This window comes from Salvelinus alpinus, chromosome 13 (assembly GCF_045679555.1).
Source record: "Salvelinus alpinus chromosome 13, SLU_Salpinus.1, whole genome shotgun sequence".
Lineage (NCBI taxonomy): Eukaryota > Metazoa > Chordata > Actinopteri > Salmoniformes > Salmonidae > Salvelinus > Salvelinus alpinus.
In genome coordinates this window covers 42,597,005-42,620,028 of record NC_092098.1, presented here as the reverse complement: position 1 = coordinate 42,620,028, position 23,024 = coordinate 42,597,005, and the positions used below count along the sequence as shown (strand labels likewise).

General features: G+C 44.2%; 1 protein-coding gene across 5 annotated transcripts in view; it reads left to right on the top strand.

The window, feature by feature from the left end:
* The window catches only part of LOC139537732 (protein Jade-1-like), a 217,371-nt gene that overhangs the window by 185,634 nt on the left and 8,713 nt on the right, over positions 1 to 23,024 (top strand). For all 5 annotated transcript variants that reach the window (XM_071339420.1, XM_071339419.1, XM_071339422.1 and 2 more), the window contains one exon: positions 489 to 620. In XM_071339420.1, the coding sequence (XP_071195521.1) occupies positions 489 to 620 (132 nt within the window). The remainder of the gene's footprint in view (positions 1 to 488; positions 621 to 23,024) is intronic.

Sequence of the window (23,024 nt, the reverse complement as noted above, 5' to 3'; positions counted from 1 at the left end):
CATGGTTTTTGGTTTGGATAAGTTGTATTCGTCACAGTGGTAACAACATCCTCTATACACTTCCTGATGAACCCAGTCACTGAGTCAGTGTATACGTCGATACTATTCCCAGAGGCAAGCCGGAACATTTCCCAGTCCACGTGATCAAAACAGTCTTGAAGCATGAATTCCGATTGGTCAGACCAATGTTGAACAGTCCTTACCACTGGTGCTCCTTGGTTAAGTTTCTGCCTATAGGGGGGAAGAAACAGGATGGACGCGTGTTCTGGTTTAAGGAAAGGTGAGCGGGTGTAGGCCTTGTAGCAATAGTCAAGTGTGTTCTCTTCGTGTGTAGCACAGGAGATGTGTTGATAGAACTTCGGGAGCGCTTTCCTCCGATATCCTTTATTAAAGTCCCCCGCTACAATAAATCCTAGGAGAGGCCTGCTCTTGCCTCTCTCTAACATCATGCATGGCTGCACTGTAATGTTGCTCTATTTCCTCTGCAGAGAAAACCATGAAGGGGCAGAAGGGAAAGCAGAACGGGGTGAAGGAGAGGGGGAAGGAGCGGCGGAAAAGCAGTCCAGAGAAGAAGAATGAGAGGTGGCAGTGTGAGAATGGCTCCCTCCTGAAACAGCTAGGTAAGTCTGACACACCACAAGGGGGAGGGGGGTGTCTGTGTTTGTATGTAGTGTGAGTTTCCAGGTGAGTTATTGACTTATGTAACACCCACACTCGCCCCCCCCTCCCATGTGGGGAGTAGAGGAGAGTCCAGTCTCACACCATCCTCCTCCCGATTCACCACCCTTCACTGGAAGTGTGCACTTGTACACTCCATGTCATGGATTAACAATGGTGGAAACTCCCCCCTGACAATGCTTCCACCAATCCAATCATTTCAAATCCATGATTGGGAGTGTGCAGGTCCACATCTCTGGAGACCAGTGGAGAATCTCAATTGCATACTCCTTGCGTCCTCTCTCCTCGCCTCCTTCTCAAAACCCATTGGATTAGAAAGCCAGAGGTCCCTCCCCTCTGACCTTCTCATCCAATGGGTTTTCAGTAGTGTTGCACGGTATACTGAAACTTCTGTACCTTTTCGATACTAGAACATGAAAAACGGTTCGGTACTAGAATTTTTTACTTTTGGTACTTCTGTCTGTGTTTCATGTCATGTACCGATTGAGAGGATCGAGTCCTTGTAGTAATTTGTCTGAATCTTATCAAGAGGGCAGTAGCTAGCCAGGCTGCCCCGCATGCAGCTGACACAGCGCAAGCCACTTTTGTGAAGAAAGTGCGAGGAGAGAGAAAACGCTAACAGCATGGCTAAAACATCATACCTCCATGTCCGCATCTTGACAAAACTGGCTCCAGAAGCGAACTATGGTAATACTTTCCTTATAGAGCAGTTAATGAGGGACAGCCCACTGAAACAACTAAGCAAAAGGTGTTACAAAGCAGATCAGTGCAAGGGAGGTTCAGTTCCAAAACCACATTTGGAAAAAAATCTGTATTTTACACGACATCAAATTGTATTTGTTACATGTGCCAAATAGACTTAATCGTGAAATGCTTGCTTATGAGCTCTTCCCAACAATGCAGAGCTAAAAAGTCATAATACAAATAATCCACAACAATTCCACGGACAATTCCTTCGACCTCATGGCTTGATATTTGCTCTGACATGCACTGTCACCTGGGGGAACTTATAAAGACAGGTGTGTTTCTTTCCAAATCATGTCCAATCAATTTAATTTACCACAGGTGAACTCCAATCAAGTTTAGAAACATCTCAAGGATGTTAAATGGAAACAAGATGCACCTGAGCTGATGATTTGGAAAGGAACACACCTGTCTATATAAGGTCCCACAGTTGACAGCGCAAAAATCAATGAATCAATGCAGTACAGAACTTCTGTACTGCAAACACATACTTCAGCCTTCAGACTTGGGTCCACCTGTAGCACAGGACACATCTGTAACACCATGACGATAGACAGTAAGGTCACTTACAGTAGGTTGGTCATCAACCATCAGTCAGAAACCAGACAACCATGTTTCCATGAGGACGGTGTGTGTTTATGTGTCTGTGTAGATCAGAATCAGGTTTATTGTCCCACAAGAGGAAAATCTTGCCACAGCTCGCATACACAACATATTTAGAAAACACAGCAGGAAACAGTCAGCCATAAATAGTACCCCACCAGGAGGAAGCTACAGCACATGGAATGTTCATAATAGTCGCAGCCCCTGGGATGAAACTCCTCCTGAAGCAGTGGTGGAGTGAGTAGTCTGGGCTGGAGATCATGTGGCAGGCTTTGCACTGGATAGCGCGTTCATTCAGAAGGGAGAGTTTGAGAGCAGGGAGTCCAATCGGTTTAGATGTTGTGTTGGTGATCCTTAATAGTTAATTGCGGTGTGAGCAGAAGGAGTTTTGGTTTGATTAGACTCCTGATGACAGACAGATGTTGCTGTACCGTGTAGGAACAGGTTGACATACACAAGTTTACCTTGACACACTTAACCCCAAACTCCAGGGACGCTGCTCTCATTGTGTCTTGTGTGTGTTGTTTGAATGATGGAGTACTACAGGTATTCTATCTTCTATTCTTCTTCCCAGACACTGTTGGCTCTCTCCTGTCGGTTGGAGTGATATACTGTAATTTAGAGATACCAGTTGATTCCTTGCGATGCCAGATCAGATATCGCCAGGGAGGGAGTTAAATACTTTGCATACACAGAGGGATGGGCTGAGTGGATATTTGCCGAGTACCCACTTGTCCCTCTAGTCAAAGTTGCTAGTGCGTTCACACAAGGGCGACACCCGCCGGTGACCATAGCAACAAAATAAACAAACATTATCAATGTGCGAAAAGTGAATGTCTTATAATACCATTAGCATGCATAAAAAAGTATTTACATAAGAAACAGAAATGATTAACCCCAAAATACACCACTAACCACACCCCCTGGATAGAATTTAGGTTGCAATTTGGGAAGCAGACACAGACTGGCATCTGTCCACTAGGGCTAAGAATTGCCAGGGACCTCACGATACGATATTATCACGATATTTAGGTGTCGTTATGATATGTATTGCAATTCTCATGATTTTATATGTACTGCGATTTGATACTGTGGTTTTATTCCAATTTGATGTTCCTAACATATTGCTACAATATGTCTGCTGCAGAGGGACAAGAGAGAGCCATGAGAAAACAAGTTTTTATTAGTCATGGAATTAAAAGTGCTGAAAACAAATTGGCTCCCTATTTAAAAAGAAGATGGAGAACAAACTATGAAGGACAAATACTGAAGTTTTGCTGCAGGTACAGCCAACTAGTGCAAAAATAATATTGCAATATTTTCAAAATTATATGATATATCTAAAAAATTATATCCCGTTATGTAACTGCAGCAATTTTTCCTCCCCATCACTAAAGGTCACCCAGGATGGCAGACAGAGGACTGTAGAGTCCCTCTGAGTGTTACATCGTGGAATCGACTTAAGGACCTTCTGGGTGTTGATATTGAGCTCTATCCCCAGACTGATACTTTGGGGATCATTTTAACACTTAATTGGTGTTTTTTCAGTTGTCGAGTTTACAGAGCTCTCTCTCTCTCTGGAACTCACTGCTCACTCCCCCCCTTTCTCTTGCTCTGTGCGTATGTGGGGTTGTCAGGGTGACGGTTAGCACCTGAAAACAATCGGTAGACTGTAGCAGGGCCTGCACAAACACAAGTCTGGCTCTGCCCCAGCCAGCACATTCCTGGCCCTACCTAGCTTAGCTTAGCATTCCACGCTCCCTGGCCCTACCTAGCTTAGTTTAGCCTTCTTCCCTCCCTGGCCCTACCTAGCTTAGCTTAGCCTTCCACACTCCCTGGTTCTACCTAGCCTAGCTTATCCTTCCTCCCTCCCTGGTTCTACCTAGCCTAGCTTAGCCTGGTCCTCCCTTCTCTCTGTTCCCCCTCCCTCCCTTCTCTCTGTTCCCCCTCCCTCCCTCCCTCCCTCCCTCCTCTCTGTTCCCCCCTCTCTTCCCTCCCTCCATTCTCTCTGTTCCCCCTCTCCCTCCTTCATTTTCTCTGTTCCACCTCTCTTCCCTCTATTCCACCTCTCCTCCCCTCCTCTCATCCCCTCTTCAACCCTCCACACCTTCTCCTCCGGTCTCCTGTCTCCAGCAGAGGTGCTGGTGCTGTTGCTGCGTCATGGAAACTGCTGGCCTGGGGATGTTGATGACGCCATCACAGCAGCTCTTCCTGGCCTGTTGGGCACAGGGCTCTAGGGACTAGAGGGGGGAGGAGGGACACGTGACTGGCTAGAGGAGAGGGAACAATAGAGGGATTGGACAGGTGTTAGATGGCACCCTATTCCCTATTTAGCGCAATACTGTGCCATTTGTAACAGATAGTCCTTATTTTTATGTATGCAACTCGTCTGACAGTAGTTGTCTTGAGTTGTACTTTTGACGAACAAAAACAGACAATGATGTAGGTCATATGCGGTTGAATCAGTGTTCATGCGTCTGCTGTGGCTGTAGCCTTAGGTAGTGGGGTAACAGGAGGATCTAACAGGGGATGGGTCGGTCAGGAATGTTGAAGGTTGTGTTGGTGTGACCCCCTGACACCTCTTTGTCTAGTCAATGTCATTATGAGGAATCAGGTGCAGTAGACTTAAGTGAATCAGGTACAGCAGACTTAAGTGAATCAGGTACAGCAGACTTGAGTGAATCAGGTACAGCAGACTTGAGTGAATCAGGTACAGCAGACTTAAGTGAATCAGGTACAGCAGACTTAAGTGAATCAGGTACAGCAGACTTGAGTGAATCAGGTACAGCAGACTTGAGTGAATCAGGTACAGCAGACTTGAGTGAATCAGGTACATTAGACTAGAGTGAATTGGGTACAGTAGACTAGGGTGAATCAGGTACAATAGAGTGAATCAGGTACAGTAGACTAGAGTGAATCGGGTACAGTAGACTAGGGTGAATCAGGTACAATAGAGGGAATCAGGTACAGTAGAGAATCAGGTACACTAGAGTGAATAAGGTACAGTAGACTAGGGTGAATCAGGTACTATAGAGGGAATCAGGTACAGTAGAAAGTGAATCAGGTACAGTAGACTAGAGGAATCGGGTACAGTAGATTAGAGTGAATTGGGTACAGTAGAGTGAATCAGGTACAATAGAGTGAATCAGGTACAGTAGAGGGAATCAGGTACAATAGATTGAATCAGGTACAATAGACTGGAGTGAATCAGGTACAGTAGACTAGAGGAATCGGGTACAGTAGATTAGAGTGAATTGGGTACAGTAGAGTGAATCAGGTACAATAGAGTGAATCAGGTACAGTAGACTGGAGTGAATCAGGTACAGTAGACTAGAGGGAATCAGGTACAGTAGAGTGAATCAGGTACAATAGAGTGAATCAGGTACAGTAGACGGAATCAGGTACAATAGATTGAATCAGGTACAGTAGACTGGAGTGAATCGGGTACAGTAGACTGGAGTGAATCAGGTACAGTAGACTGGAGTGAATCAGGTACAGTAGACTGGAGTGAATCAAGTACAGTAGACTGGAGTGAATCAGGTACAGTAGACTAGAGGAATCGGGTACAGTAGACTAGAGTGAATTGGGTACAGTAGAGTGAATCAGGTACAGTAGACTAGAGGGAGTCAGGTACAGTAGACTAGAATGAATCAGGTACAGTAGAGAGAATCAGGTACAGTAGACTAGAGGAATCAGGTACAGGAAACTAGAGTGAATCGGGTACAGTAGACTAGAGTGAATTGGGTACAGTAGGGTGAATCGGGTACAGTAGACTAGTGAATCAGGTACAGTAGAATAGTGAATCGGGTACAGTAGACTAGAGTGAATTGGGTACAGTAGAGTGAATCAGGTACAATAGAGTGAATCAGGTACAGTAGACTGGAGTGAATCAGGTACAATAGAGTGAATCAGGTACAGTAGACTGGAGTGAATCAGGTACAATAGAGTGAATCAGGTACAGTAGACTGGAGTGAATCAGGTACAATAGAGTGAATCAGGTACAGTAGACTGGAGTGAATCAGGTACAGTAGACTGGAGTGAATCAGGTACAGTAGATTAGAGGGAGTCAGGTACAGTAGACTAGAATGAATCAGGTACAGTAGAGAGAATCAGGTACAGTAGACTAGAGGGAGTCAGGTACAGTAGACTAGAATGAATCAGGTACAGTAGAGAGAATCAGGTACAGTAGACTAGAGGAATCGAGTACAGTAGACTAGAGTGAATCGGGTACAGTAGACTAGAGTGAATCGGGTACAGTAGACTAGAGTGAATTGGGTACAGTAGGGTGAATCGGGTACAGTAGACTAGTGAATCAGGTACAGTAGAATAGTGAATCGGGTACAGTAGACTAGAGTGAATTGGGTACAGTAGAGTGAATCAGGTACAATAGAGTGAATCAGGTACAGTAGACTGGAGTGAATCAGGTACAATAGAGTGAATCAGGTACAGTAGACTGGAGTGAATCAGGTACAATAGAGTGAATCAGGTACAGTAGACTGGAGTGAATCAGGTACAATAGAGGGAATCAGGTACAGTAGACTGGAGTGAATCAGGTACAAGTAGAATAGTGAATATGGTACAGTAGACTAGAGTGAATCAGGTAATGTAGAGTGAATGAGAGTACAGTAGACTAGAGGGAATCAGGTACAGTAGACTAGAGGGAATAAGGTACAGTAGACTAGAGGGAATAAGGTACAGTAGACTAGAGGGAATCAGGTAATGTAGAGTGAATCGGGTACAGTAGACTAGGCAGTTTATCACAGTGCCATCCGTTTTGTTACTAAAGCACCTTATACCACCCACCACTGTGACCTGTATGCTGTAGTCGGCTGGCCCTCGCTACATGTTCGTCGTCAGACCCACTGGCTCCAGGTCATCTACAAGGCTATGCTAGGTAAAGCGCCGCCTTATCTCAGTTCACTGGTCCCGATGGCAACACCCACCCGTAGCACGCGCTCCAGCAGGTGTATCTCACTGATCATCCCTAAAGCCAAAACCTCATTTGGCCGCCTTTCCTTCCAATTCTCTGCTGCCTGCGACTGGAACGAATTGCAAAAATCTCTGAAGTTGGAGACTTTTATCTCCCTCAACAACTTTAAACATCTGCTATCTGAGCAGCTAACCGATCACTGCAGCTGTACATAGTCCATCGGTATATAGCCCACCCAATTTACCTACCTCATCCCCATACTGTTTTTATTTATTTACTTTTCTGCTCTTTTGCATACCAGTATCTCTACTTGCACATGATCATCTGAAGATTTATCACCCCAGTGTTAATCTGCTAAATTGTAATTATTCGCTCCTATGACCTATTTATTGCCTACCTCCTCATGCCTTTTGCACACATTGTATATAGATTGTCTTTTTTTTCTTTTTTTCCCCTACTATGTTATTGACTTGTTTATTGTTTACTCCATGTGTAACTCTGTGTTGTTGTCTGTTCACACTGCTATGCTTTATCTTGGCCAGGTCGCAGTTGCAAATGAGAACTTGTTCTCAACTAGCCTACCTGGTTAAATAAAGGTGAAATAAAAAATAAAACTAGAGGAATCGGGTACAGTAGACTAGAGTGAATCAGGTACAGTAGACTGGAGTGAATCAGGTACAGTAGACTGGAGTGAATCAGGTACAGTAGACTGGAGTGAATCAGGTACAGTAGACTGGATTGAATCAAGTACAATAGACTGGAGTGAATCGGGTACAGTTGACTAGAGTGAATTGGGTACAGTAGACTAGAGTGAATCAGGTACAATAGAGTGAATCAGGTACAGTAGACTAGAGGTAATCAGGTACAGTAGAATAGTGAATATGGTACAGTAGACTAGAGTGAATCAAGTACAATAGACTGGAGTGAATCAGGTACAGTAGACTAGCGGAATCAGGTACAGTAGACTGGAGTGAATCGGGTACAGTAGACTAGAGGAATCGGGTACAGTAGACTAGAGTGAATTGGGTACAGTAGACTAGAGTGAATCAGGTACAATAGAGTGAATCAGGTATAGTAGACTGGAGTGAATCAGGTACAGTAGACTGAAGTGAATCAGGTACAGTAGACTGGAGTGAATCAGGTACAGTAGACTAGAGGGAATCAGGTACAGTAGACTAGAATGAATCAGGTACAGTAGAGGGAGTCAGGTACAGTAGACTAGAATGAATCAGGTACAGTAGACTAGAGCCAATCGGGTACAATAGAGTGAATCAGGTACAATAGACTGAATCAGGTACAGTAGACTGGGGTGAATCAGGTACAATAGACTGAATCAAGTACAGTAGACTAGAGTGAATAAAGTACAGTAGATTAGAGTTAATAAGGTACAGTAGATTAGAGTTAATAAGGTACAGTAGATTAGAGTTAATAAGGTACAGTAGATTAGAGTTAATAAAGTACAGTAGATTAGAGTTAATAAGGTACAGTAGATTAGAGTTAATAAGGTACAGTAGATTAGAGTTAATAAAGTACAGTAGATTAGAGTTAATAAGGTACAGTAGATTAGAGTTAATAAAGTACAGTAGATTAGAGTTAATAAAGTACAGTAGATTAGAGTTAATAAAGTACAGTAGATTAGAGTTAATAAGGTACAGTAGATTAGAGTTAATAAGGTACAGTAGATTAGAGTTGATAAAGTACAGTAGATTAGAGTTAATAAAGTACAGTAGATTAGAGTTAATAAGGTACAGTAGATTAGAGTTAATAAGGTACAGTAGATTAGAGTTAACAAGGTACAGTAGATTAGAGTTAACAAGGTACAGTAGATTAGAGTTAATAAGGTACAGTAGATTAGAGTTAATAAGGTACAGTAGATTAGAGTGAATCAGGTACAATAGACTGAATCAGGTACAGTAGACTGGGGTACAGTAGATTAGAGTTAATAAGGTACAGTAGATTAGAGTTAATAAGGTACAGTAGATTAGAGTTAATAAGGTACAGTAGATTAGAGTTAATAAGGTACAGTAGAGTGGATGGCAGTGGCAGGTAGAGAAGTGTGCTGAGTATATCATCTCAGTTTTGTAACCTCCTCCCCTGCATCCCACACCCTTCCTCCTTACCCTTCCTCCCTCCTTCCTTACCTCCCTCCATCGACGTGTGTCTCTGTGCTGAGATGTTAACATGCTCAACATCTCTCTAGTTGATAGCTTACTGTCCCTGATAGCATACAGCATCTCCCAGACTGAGGGAGCGGGAGTAATCAAATCGAGCTTTATTTATACAGCACATTTCAGATGCAATTTACAATAAAAACGAATTAAAAACATTGAAATAAAAGCTGAAATATTTACTACACAACAAACATAAGATACAAAACAAAAGAATGACACAAACTGAACAACTAAAAAGCACCCTAAGGAAAAGCAAAGCTAAAAATATATGTTTTCAATATGTCCACAGTTTCGTCTCCCCTCAGGTTCGCTGGCAGGCTATTCCAGAGGCTGGGTAACTAAAGGCTGCCTCTCCATGCCTCTTGGTCCTAGGCTTTGGGATAGTTAAAAGGCCAGTGCCAGAGGACCTGAGGAACATACTGGGTGCATAACTTAAAAGCATGTCTGACATGTATAGGGGTGCACAATCATGGATTGATTTAAAAACCTATAGAAGAATCTTAAATAATTTTAAAACTCACAGGCAGCCAGTGCAGAGACCTTAAAACCGTTGTAATGTGTGCTCTCCATCTGGTCTTGGTCAGTGCCTGTGCTGCAGCATTCTGTATGCTTTGCAGTTGACCGATGGCTTTCTTTGGTAGACCAGACAGGAGAGCATTACAGTAGTCAAGTCTGCTTGTAATAAAAGCATTGATGAGTCTCTCTGTATCAGTCTGAGAGAGAAACAGCCGCATCTTGACAATGTTCCCCAGGTGTTAAAAAGCTATTTTAGTCACATTCCTAATGTGTGATTGGAAATTTAGTTCCGAATATAAAATAATACCTCCGTTTTTTTGCTGGTGTTTTTATCTTGATTGCCCGTGAATTAAAATGTGCGTCTAGATTCTCTCTCTGTGCTTTCGCTCCAACAATAAGTACCTCAGTCTTGTCTTGATTTAGCAGGAGGAAGTTGAGCCAACCAAGTATTTAAATCACTAATACAGTCTAATAATTTATCCGTGGAGCTAAAATCCTCTGGTGACACAGAAATGTAAAGTTGTGTATCGTCTGCGTAGCAGTGAAAATCAATTCTGTGCTTTCTGATAACGCTGCCCAGGGGTAACATATGAACCGTACCAGAACCAAAATCAAACCTTGTGGAACGCCACATGTGATGTGTATTTTCTCTGAGTTATGTTCACCAATGGTGACAAACTCTCGACCGGTTAAATAGGTCCTAAACCAATTTAGAAGTGGATCGGAGAGGCCAACGCACCTCTCCAGTCTGTCCAGAACAACATTGTGATCAACAGTGTGGAATGCAGCACTAGGAGTACAAGGACAGAGAGCTGTTTAGCATCTGTGTTGGCTCTAAGATCATGTTGGTCATCTTATCTCTGAAATATGCCGTAAACTCGTCACATTTAGATGTGAAGGAAAGTTCACATAGGTTTGCGGGGGTAGGATTTATCAGGCCTCAATGGTAGAGAAGAGCACTCTCGAAGTATTCTGATTTATAGTGATCAAGTTAGAGAAATGAGCCCGTCTGGCATTTCTAATTTCCTTGTTATATTTGCCAAGTTGCTCTCTCAGAATATCATAATTAGAGGTCGACCGATTATGATTTTTCAACGCCGATGCCGATTATTGAAGGACCAAAAAAAGCTGATACCGATTCATTTTTATATATATATATATATTTGTAATTATGACAATTACACCAATACTGAATGAACACTTTTATTTTAACTTAATATGATACATAATTAAAATCAATTTATAGTCTCAAATAAATAATGAAACATTTTCAATTTGGTTTAAATAATGCAAAAACACAGTGTTGGAGAAGAAAGTAAAAGTGCAATATGTGCCATGTAAAAAAGCTAACGTTTAAGTTCCTTGCTCAGAACATGAGATCATATGAAGCTGGTGGTTCCTTTTAACATGAGTCTTCAATATTCCCAGTTAAGAAGTTTTAGGTTGTAGTTATTATAGGAATTATAGGACTATTTCTCTCTATACCATTTGTATTTCATATACCTTTGACTATTGGATGTTCTTATAGGCACTATAGTATTGCCAGCCTAATCTCAGGAGTTGATAGGCTTGAAGTCATAAACAGTGCTGTGCTTCAAGCATTTCGAAGAGCTGCTGGCAAATGCAGGAAAGTAGAAATGAATGCTTACGAGCCTGCTGCTGCTTACGACCGCTCAGTCAGACTGCTCTATCAAATATCAAATCATACACTTAATTATAATATAATAAACACACAGAAATATGCCTTATGTCACTAATATGGCCAAATCCGGAAACTATCATTTAGAAAACAAAACGTTTATTCTTTCAGTGAAATACAGAACCGTTCCATATTTTATCGAACGGGTGGCAACCTTAAGTCTAAATATTGCTGTTACATTGCACAACCTTCAATGTTATGTCATAATTATGTAAAATTCTGGCAAATTAATTACGGTCTTTGTTAGGAAGAAATGGTCTTCACACAGCAACGAGCCAGGCGGCCCAAACTGCTGCAAATGCCCTGACGCGAATGTGCTTTTGTTAAATCATCACCCGTTTGGCGAAGTAGGCTGTGATTCGATGATAAATTAACAGGCACCGCATTGATTATATGCAACACAGGACAAACTAGTTAAACTAGTAATATCATTAACCATGTGTAGTTAACTAGTGATTATGTTAAGATTGTTTGTTTTTTAAGTTTAATGCTAGCTAGCAACTTACCTTGGCTCCTTGCTGCATTCGCGTAACAGGTGGTCAGCCTGCCACGCAGTCTCCTCGTGGATTGCAATGTAATCGGCCATAATCGGCATCCAAAAATGCAGATTACCGATTGTTATGAAAACTTGAAATCGGCCTCTGCCTTTCTGCAATTTTTTATTGATTAATTTCCTCACTCATCCAAGGAGCTCTCCATTTGGATGTGGCCCTTTTCAACTTTACTGGAGCTATGGCATCAATGGTTGCTCTTAATTTGCTATTAGTTATCAACTAAATCATCAGAAGAGGAAGGCAGAATAGGTGGTGGAGTATTGTTCATACACTCCATGAAATCTGTAGCAACTTCAGAGGTAAGGTAGCATTTCTTAATAATTCGTTCAGTATTACCCTGTGCTACAAGGTAGTAAAAAAGACACTATGGTGATCAGATAAAGCAACATCAACAATAGAGGATATGTCAATAGAAAGCCTCTTGGTAATAACCGGGTCCTGAGTATGGCCGTAGTTATGGGTGGGCCCAGTAGAAAGCCTCTTGGTAATAACCAGGTCCAGAGTATGGCCGTGGTTATGTGTGGGCCCAGTAGAAAGCCTCTTGGTAATAACCAGGTCCAGAGTATGGCCGTGGTTATGGGTGGGCCCAGTAGAAAGCCTCTTGGTAATAACCAGGTCCAGAGTATGGCCGCGGTTATGGGTGGGCCCAGTAGAAAGCCTCTTGGTAATAACCAGGTCCAGAGTATGGCCGCGGTTATGGGTGGGCCCAGTAGAAAGCCTCTTGGTAATAACCAGGTCCAGAGTATGGCCGAGGTTATGGGTGGGCCCAGTAGAAAGCCTCTTGGTAATAACCAGGTCCAGAGTATGGCCGTGGTTATGTGAGGGCCCAGTAACATGTTTGATAAAGTCCATAGAGCTCAAAAGATTAATACATTCAATGGCCCTGGAGTCCATGTCTTTTTCAACATGAATATTAATATCGCCCAGCACAATGATTTTTTCATAGTTCTCAAGGACAATAGACAATACTTCAGATAAATCAGTAAAGAAAGTGGGGCAGTGTTTTGGTGGCCTATACAGGGTTATGGCCAGCACTGGTGGCTGACATTTAATCAGTATAGCATGATGCTCAAAAGACCCAAAATCGTCAAACGAAATGACCTTACAGCTGAGAGCATTAGTAAAAATAGAGGCTGTTCCCCCACCCTTTTTCATTTTTCTGATAGAGTATGAAAAGCTGTTGTCTTGGGGGAGGTTTCATTAAGAGCGGCACTACAGTCTGATGACAGCCATGTTTCAGTTAGAAACATGCAATCAACTTTTCACTCTGTAATTTTATTATTATAATTTTTTATTTAACCAGGTAATGAGGTCATTAACGAGAAAGGTTTTACTTTTGATTGCTCTAACATTTAAAAGCGCCATATTCCTATGAGTGTGGGCCCCTCTGCCTCTGGGGCATCTGCCTCGAGGTAACCAATGGAATAACAACCAAATTATTTACGTTACAACCACGTTTTCTGACAGTCTCCAATCCATCAGAATGGTAGGCGATAACTGTTTGTATTAACTCGAGTTAAAGGAACATAAAGTAGGTTACTCACAATAGCCATAGTGCCATTTCTATAGGAGTAGATATGCTTTCCAAGTCCTCTGTTGCTTATTCTGACAGGGACAACTGGAACACTACCAGACCTTGTCTCTCAGTCTCTAATACAGTTTGCGATGTTGCTGAAAATAATCCTGGAACCCCTGCTGTTAGGGTGAATCCCGTCTCTTTTAAAAAGTGCAGTAAATTAAAGTTGTCATACAAAGAGACATTCCTGTCGTTGCAGAGTTTCTTCAGGTACTAGTTCAGGGCAAAGAGTCGGCCGAAACGTTCCGAACCCCTTCAGGTAGTACGGGAGGGGGCCAGAGATAATTATTCTCTTCCCTGTGCTAGCCAGGTTGTAAAAAACATAATTGGTGTCCTCCCTCAGTTCTTCAGATCGCGTAAAACAAAGGTCATTAAAACCGACGTGAGTGACGATGGTGTCAATATTGGAGTAGTCGCGCCTCTGGGTTTAGAAACTCTGTGGTTTTGTCACTCATTTTGTGGCACAGTTGCCGCGTTCACGTACTAGTCAACTAGGAAACGCTCAGAAATTCCCGACTTGCTACCTGGTTGTAGTTATATACGTGCCATGTTCAACGAATCAGCAATGTCAGAGTTTCCTAGTTCCAACAAGCATGTGAACACGCCATGTGTCCTATGTCTCTGTCAGTCTGGTTGTGCGCAACAGGAGCGCTTGCCTCAGTACACATAGAAATGGGCTACGTGGCCTGTACGCCACGCTTTGGAGTCAGCACGTTGAATAAGAGAAAATAATAATCCCATATCATTAAGACTGGTTAAGACGAATGTACCAATGTAACAATGGATGTGGAAATTGCCTTTTACATTGTAGAACTAGTTTATTGATTGTATTTGCCAATTGGGTAATTGTAAGGTCCTGGGAGAGGCCAAGGACTTATGGAGGTGTTCCTCTGCCCATGCGTTACTGGGATAGGTATTTTATTGGTGCTTTCAAGACAACTGGAAACTGAAAAACAAGGTCAAGTCACAACATCAGTGATCTTCAGGTCTAGAAGATGCCAGAGTTTTCAACTTTAATTCCAAGTTAGATGACCATTCAAAACTATTATTCCCAGTCAGAGCTAGTTTTTTTCCAGAGTTCCCAGTTGTCTTGAACGCACTGAAGTTGTAAGTCAGAGATTTCTGAGTTCCCAGTTTCTAGCAGCATTAGTATTAGCTAACGGTAGCCTAGTGGTTAGAGCGTTGGGCCAGTAACCGGAAGGTTGCTGGATCGAATCCCTGAGCTGACAAGGTAAAAATCTGTTGTTCTACCCTTGAGCAAGGCAGTTAACCCGCTGTTCCTTGGGCACCGAAGACGTGGATGTCGATTAAGGCAGCCCCCGCACCTCTCTGATTCAGAGGGGTTGGGTTAAATGTGGAAGACACATTTCAGTTGAATACATTCAGTTGGACTACTGACTAGGTATCCCCCTAACCACACCATATGTTATAGCAATCTGTCAGTTGATGACATGGCACGTAACCATCGGTTGATGCACGCAATGTCTGAGCAGGTGAACGCGGCCTTTATGTAGGCTACCTGTTTGAGCTCCTTTTAGACAGATTTGATTTGGTTTCTCAAGGCGAGGCTGTGCAGTCTTGCCCTCTACCTGTGTCCGTTTAGATAGGACAGGTTAAGCCTGACACAGAGGCTATTGCCTGTGTATATTTTGGATGATATGGTGCTTTCAGCATTGGATCACCAAGACCTGTAAATAAATCTACACTCTGAGCACGTCAACCTGCCTTGCTTTCTGCTGATTTTATGCCCTTACGACTGCAACATGTCCCTATTTTACAATTACATCATCAAAATGTGTTGTAGACAAAATAATGAAAAGGGCTGCCTGGTAGCCTCAATAAATAGACACAGATTTATAGTTGAACATTCCATGCCTAGATTTTTTTTAAACTTGACTTAAGATTTGTGACTCGACTTGCTCTTAGAATGCACGACTTGGACTTCACTGGAGACTCGGCCCGTTGTTCTTGGGACTCGACTTGAACTCGGACCTTTTGACTTGAGACCTGCTTGTGACTCGAATAATAGTGACTTGGTCCCACCTCTGGTTTTCCCTCCCTCTCTCCCTCTATTGTCTGGCCCTGTGAGAACCGGAGTTGCCAGGCTGCAGAGAGGCTCTGGCAACTAACACTGGGCCATAATGACAGACAAGGAGTCATGCATATCTTATATACACAGACAGCATGCATCGTCTCCAAAAGCTGCGTTTGACAGTGAAAGTCCCTGGTGGTGGTGACAAAGCACAGACCTACCGACAGTCCAAGAACAGGGCTAATGAATTGTTTAGACTCACACGGGAAGTGGGTTGATAGTGTGAGTCCCAAATGGAACCATATTCCTTATGTACTGCACTATTTTGACCAGCCCCCTAGTCTCTGGTTAAAAGTAGTGCACTGTATGGGGAATAGGGTGCGATTTGGGACACACACATACTGTCTGTGAAATTATTTTAAATTCAGTGAAAGAAAGTGTGGTCAAATGCCCCATTCTGTACTCCGTCACTCAGTCAGTCAGTCCTCTTCCTATGGGTTCCAGGGTTGTTAGACTTCCTCTTCCTATGGGTTCCAGGGTTGTTAGACTTCCTCTTCCTATGGGTTCCAGGGTTGTTCCAGACTTCCTCTTCCTATGGGTTCCAGGGTTGTTCCAGACTTCCTCTTCCTATGGGTTCCAGGGTTGTTCCAGACTTCCTCTTCCTATGGGTTCCAGGGTTGTTCCAGACTTCCTCTTCCTATGGGTTCCAAGGTTGTTCCAGACTTCCTCTTCCTATGGGTTCCAGGGTTGTTCCAGACTTCCTCTTCCTATGGGTTCCAGGGTTGTTCCAGACTTCCTCTTCCTATGGGTTCCAGGGTTGTTCCAGACTTCCTCTTCCTATGGGTTCCAGGGTTGTTAGACTTCCTCTTCCTATGGGTTCCGGGGTTGTTCCAGACTTCCTCTTCCTATGGGTTCCAGGGTTGTTCCAGACTTCCTCTTCCTATGGGTTCCAGGGTTGTTCCAGACTTCCTCTTCCTATGGGTTCCAGGGTTCTTCCAGACTTCCTCTTTCTATGGGTTCCAGGGTTCTTCCAGACTTCCTCTTTCTATGGGTTCCAGGGTTCTTCCAAACTTCTTCTTCAAATCAAATTTATTTATATAGCCCTTCTTACATCAGCTGATATATCAAAGTGCTGTACAGAAACCCAGCCTAAAACCCCAAACAGCAAGCAATGCAGGTGTAGAAGCACGGTGGCTAGGAAAAACTCCCTAGAAAGGCCAAAACCTAGGAAGAAACCTAGAGAGGAACCAGGCTATGAGGGGTGGCCAGTCCTCTTCTGGCTGTGCCGGGTGGAGATTATAACAGAACATGGCCAAGGTGTTCAAATGTTCATAAATGACCAGCATGGTCAAATAATAGTAATCACAGTGAACAGGTCAGGGTTCCATAGCCGCAGGCAGAACAGTTGAAACTGGAGCAGCAGCATGGCCAGGTGGACTGGGGACAACAAGGAGTCATCATGCCAGGTAGTCCTGAGGCATTGTCCTAGGGCTCAGGTCCTCTGAGAGAGAGAAAGAAAGAGAGAATTAGAGAGAGCATACTTAAATTCACACAGGACACCGGATAAGACAGAAGAAATACTCCAGATATAACAGACTGACCCTAGCCCCCAGACACATAAACTACTGCAGCATAAATACTGGAGGCTGAGACAGGAGGGGTCAGGAGACACTGTGGCCCCGTCCGATGATACCCCCGGACAGGGCCAAACAGGCAGGATATAACCCTACCCACTTTGCCAAAGCACAGCCCCCACACAACTAGAGTGATACCTTCAACCACCAACTTACCATCCTGAGACAAGGCCGAGTATAGCCCACAAAGATCTCCGCCACGGCACAACCCAAGAGGGGGCGCCAACCCAGACAGGAAGAACACGTCAGTGACTCAACCCACTCAAGTGACGCACCCCTCCTAGGGACGGCATGGAAGAGCACCAGTAAGCCAGTGACTCAGCCCCTGTAATAGGGTTAGAGGCAGAGAATCCCATTGGAGAGAGGGGAACCGGCCAGGCAGAGACAGCAAGGGCGGTTCGTTGCTCCATTACCTTTCCGTTCACCTTCACACTCCTGGGCCAGACTACACTCAATCATAGGACCTACTGAAGAGATGAGTCTTCAATAAAGACTTAAAGGTTGAGACCGAGTCTGCGTCTCTCACATGGGTAGGCAGACCATTCCATAAAAATGGAGCTCTATAGGAGAAAGCCCTGCCTCCAGCTGTTTGCTTAGAAATTCTAGGGACAATTAGGAGGCCTGCGTCTTGTGACCGTAGCGTACGTGTAGGTATGTACTGCAGGACCAAATCGAAAAGATAGGTAGGAGCAAGCCCATGTTATGCTTTGTAGGTTAGCAGTAAAACCTTGAAATCAGCCCTTGCCTTAACAGGAAGCCAGTGTAGGGAGGCTAGCACTGGAGTAACATGATCACATTTTTTGGTTCTAATCAGGATTCTAGCAGCCGTGTTTAGCACTAACTGAAGTTTATTTATTGCTTTATCCGGGTAGCCGGAAAGTAGAGTATTGCAGTAGTCTAACCTAGAAGTGACAAAAGTATAGATACATTTTTCTGCATCATTTTGGGACAGAAAGTTTCAGATTTTTGAAATGTTACGTAGATGGAAAAAAGCTGTCCTTGAAACAATCTTGATATGTTCGTCAAAAGAGAGATCAGGGTCCAGAGTAACGCCGAGGTCCTTCACAGTTTTATTTGAGACGACTGTACAACCATCAAGATTAATTGTCAGATTCAACAGAAGATCTCTTTGTTTCTTGGGACCTAGAACAAGCATCTCTGTTTTGTCCGAGTTTAAAAGTAGAAAGTTTACAGCCATCCACTTCCTTATGTCTGAAACACAGGCTTCCAGCGAGGGCAATTTTGGGGCTTCGACATGTTTCATTGAAATGTACAGCTGTGTGTCATCCGCAAGGCAGTGAAAGTTAACATTAGGTTTTCGAATGACATCCCCAAGAGGTCAAATATATAGTGAAAACAATAGTGGTCCTAAAACGGAACCTTGAGGAACACCGAAATTTACAGTTGATTTGTCAGAGGACAAACCATTCACAGAGACAAACTGATATCTTTCCGACAGATAAGATCTAAACCAGGCCAGGACCAATTTGGGTTTCCAATCTCTCCAAAAGAATGTGGTGATCGATGGTGTCAAAAGCAGCACTAAGGTCTAGGAGCACGAGGACAGATGCAGAGCCTCGGTCTGACGCCATTAAAAGGCCATTTACCACCTTCACAAGTGCAGTTTCAGTTCTTCATATGGGTTCCAGGATTCTTCCAAACTTCTTCTTCCAATGGGTTCCAAGGTTGTTCCAGACTTCATATGGGTTCCAGGGTTGTTCCAGACTTCATATGGGTTCCAGGGTTGTTAGACTTCCTCTTCCTATGGGTTCCAGGGTTGTTAGACTTCCTCTTCCTATGGGTTCCAGGGTTGTTCCAGACTTCCTCTTCCTATGGGTTCCAGGGTTGTTCCAGACTTCCTCTTCCTATGGGTTCCAGGGTTGTTCCAGACTTCCTCTTCCTATGGGTTCCAGGGTTGTTCCAGACTTCCTCTTCCTATGGGTTCCAAGGTTGTTCCAGACTTCCTCTTCCTATGGGTTCCAGGGTTGTTCCAGACTTCCTCTTCCTATGGGTTCCAGGGTTGTTAGAATTCCTCTTCCTATGGGTTCCGGGGTTGTTCCAGACTTCCTCTTCCTATGGGTTCCAAGGTTGTTCCAGACTTCCTCTTCCTATGGGTTCCAGGGTTGTTCCAGACTTCCTCTTCCTATGGGTTCCAGGGTTGTTCCAGACTTCCTCTTCCTATGGGTTCCAGGGTTGTTCCAGACTTCCTCTTCCTATGGGTTCCAGGGTTGTTCCAGACTTCCTCTTCCTATGGGTTCCAGGGTTGTTCAAGACTTCCTCTTCCTATGGGTTCCAAGGTTGTTAGACTTCCTCTTCCTATGGGTTCCAGGGTTGTTCCAGACTTCCTCTTCCTATGGGTTCCAGGGTTGTTCCAGACTTCCTCTTCCTATGGGTTCCAGGGTTGTTAGACTTCCTCTTCCTATGGGTTCCGGGGTTGTTCCAGACTTCCTCTTCCTATGGGTTCCAAGGTTGTTCCAGACTTCCTCTTCCTATGGGTTCCAGGGTTGTTCCAGACTTCCTCTTCCTATGGGTTCCAGGGTTGTTCCAGACTTCCTCTTCCTATGGGTTCCAGGGTTGTTCCAGACTTCCTCTTCCTATGGGTTCCAGGGTTGTTCCAGACTTCCTCTTCCTATGGGTTCCAGGGTTGTTCCAGACTTCCTCTTCCTATGGGTTCCAAGGTTGTTAGACTTCCTCTTCCTATGGGTTCCAGGGTTGTTCCAGACTTCCTCTTCCTATGGGTTCCAGGGTTGTTCCAGACTTCCTCTTCCTATGGGTTCCATGGTTGTTCCAGACTTCCTCTTCCTATGGGTTCCAAGGTATTTAGACTTCCTCTTCCTATGGGTTCCAGGGTTGTTAGACTTCCTCTTCCTATGGGTTCCAGGGTTGTTAGACTTCCTCTTCCTATGGGTTCCAGGGTTGTTCCAGACTTCCTCTTCCTATGGGTTCCAGGGTTGTTCCAGACTTCCTCTTCCTATGGGTTCCAGGGTTGTTCCAGACTTCCTCTTCCTATGGGTTCCAGGGTTGTTAGACTTCCTCTTCCTATGGGTTCCAAGGTTGTTCCAGACTTCCTCTTCCTATGGGTTCCAGGGTTGTTCCAGACTTCCTCTTCCTATGGGTTCCAGGGTTGTTCCAGACTTCCTCTTCCTATGGGTTCCAGGGTTGTTCCAGACTTCCTCTTCCTATGGGTTCCAGGGTTGTTAGACTTCCTCTTCCTATGGGTTCCGGGGTTGTTCCAGACTTCCTCTTCCTATGGGTTCCAGGGTTGTTCCAGACTTCCTCTTCCTATGGGTTCCAGGGTTGTTCCAGACTTCCTCTTCCTATGGGTTCCAGGGTTCTTCCAGACTTCCTCTTTCTATGGGTTCCAGGGTTCTTCCAGACTTCCTCTTTCTATGGGTTCCAGGGTTCTTCCAAACTTCTTCTTCAAATCAAATTTATTTATATAGCCCTTCTTACATCAGCTGATATATCAAAGTGCTGTACAGAAACCCAGCCTAAAACCCCAAACAGCAAGCAATGCAGGTGTAGAAGCACGGTGGCTAGGAAAAACTCCCTAGAAAGGCCAAAACCTAGGAAGAAACCTAGAGAGGAACCAGGCTATGAGGGGTGGCCAGTCCTCTTCTGGCTGTGCCGGGTGGAGATTATAACAGAACATGGCCAAGGTGTTCAAATGTTCATAAATGACCAGCATGGTCAAATAATAGTAATCACAGTGAACAGGTCAGGGTTCCATAGCCGCAGGCAGAACAGTTGAAACTGGAGCAGCAGCATGGCCAGGTGGACTGGGGACAACAAGGAGTCATCATGCCAGGTAGTCCTGAGGCATTGTCCTAGGGCTCAGGTCCTCTGAGAGAGAGAAAGAAAGAGAGAATTAGAGAGAGCATACTTAAATTCACACAGGACACCGGATAAGACAGAAGAAATACTCCAGATATAACAGACTGACCCTAGCCCCCAGACACATAAACTACTGCAGCATAAATACTGGAGGCTGAGACAGGAGGGGTCAGGAGACACTGTGGCCCCGTCCGATGATACCCCCGGACAGGGCCAAACAGGCAGGATATAACCCTACCCACTTTGCCAAAGCACAGCCCCCACACCACTAGAGGGATATCTTCAACCACCAACTTACCATCCTGAGACAAGGCCGAGTATAGCCCACAAAGATCTCCGCCACGGCACAACCCAAGAGGGGGCGCCAACCCAGACAGGAAGACCACGTCAGTGACTCAACCCACTCAAGTGACGCACCCCTCCTAGGGACGGCATGGAAGAGCACCAGTAAGCCAGTGACTCAGCCCCTGTAATAGGGTTAGAGGCAGAGAATCCCATTGGAGAGAGGGGAACCGGCCAGGCAGAGACAGCAAGGGCGGTTCGTTGCTCCATTACCTTTCCGTTCACCTTCACACTCCTGGGCCAGACTACACTCAATCATAGGACCTACTGAAGAGATGAGTCTTCAATAAAGACTTAAAGGTTGAGACCGAGTCTGCGTCTCTCACATGGGTAGGCAGACCATTCCATAAAAATGGAGCTCTATAGGAGAAAGCCCTGCCTCCAGCTGTTTGCTTAGAAATTCTAGGGACAATTAGGAGGCCTGCGTCTTGTGACCGTAGCGTACGTGTAGGTATGTACGGCAGGACCAAATCGAAAAGATAGGTAGGAGCAAGCCCATGTTATGCTTTGTAGGTTAGCAGTAAAACCTTGAAATCAGCCCTTGCCTTAACAGGAAGCCAGTGTAGGGAGGCTAGCACTGGAGTAACATGATCACATTTTTTGGTTCTAATCAGGATTCTAGCAGCCGTGTTTAGCACTAACTGAAGTTTATTTATTGCTTTATCCGGGTAGCCGGAAAGTAGAGTATTGTAGTAGTCTAACCTAGAAGTGACAAAAGTATAGATACATTTTTCTGCATCATTTTGGGACAGAAAGTTTCAGATTTTTGAAATGTTACGTAGATGGAAAAAAGCTGTCCTTGAAACAATCTTGATATGTTCGTCAAAAGAGAGATCAGGGTCCAGAGTAACGCCGAGGTCCTTCACAGTTTTATTTGAGACGACTGTACAACCATCAAGATTAATTGTCAGATTCAACAGAAGATCTCTTTGTTTCTTGGGACCTAGAACAAGCATCTCTGTTTTGTCCGAGTTTAAAAGTAGAAAGTTTACAGCCATCCACTTCCTTATGTCTGAAACACAGGCTTCCAGCGAGGGCAATTTTGGGGCTTCGACATGTTTCATTGAAATGTACAGCTGTGTGTCATCCGCAAGGCAGTGAAAGTTAACATTAGGTTTTCGAATGACATCCCCAAGAGGTCAAATATATAGTGAAAACAATAGTGGTCCTAAAACGGAACCTTGAGGAACACCGAAATTTACAGTTGATTTGTCAGAGGACAAACCATTCACAGAGACAAACTGATATCTTTCCGACAGATAAGATCTAAACCAGGCCAGGACCAATTTGGGTTTCCAATCTCTCCAAAAGAATGTGGTGATCGATGGTGTCAAAAGCAGCACTAAGGTCTAGGAGCACGAGGACAGATGCAGAGCCTCGGTCTGACGCCATTAAAAGGCCATTTACCACCTTCACAAGTGCAGTTTCAGTTCTTCATATGGGTTCCAGGATTCTTCCAAACTTCTTCTTCCAATGGGTTCCAAGGTTGTTCCAGACTTCATATGGGTTCCAGGGTTGTTCCAGACTTCATATGGGTTCCAGGGTTGTTAGACTTCCTCTTCCTATGGGTTCCAGGGTTGTTAGACTTCCTCTTCCTATGGGTTCCAGGGTTGTTCCAGACTTCCTCTTCCTATGGGTTCCAGGGTTGTTCCAGACTTCCTCTTCCTATGGGTTCCAGGGTTGTTCCAGACTTCCTCTTCCTATGGGTTCC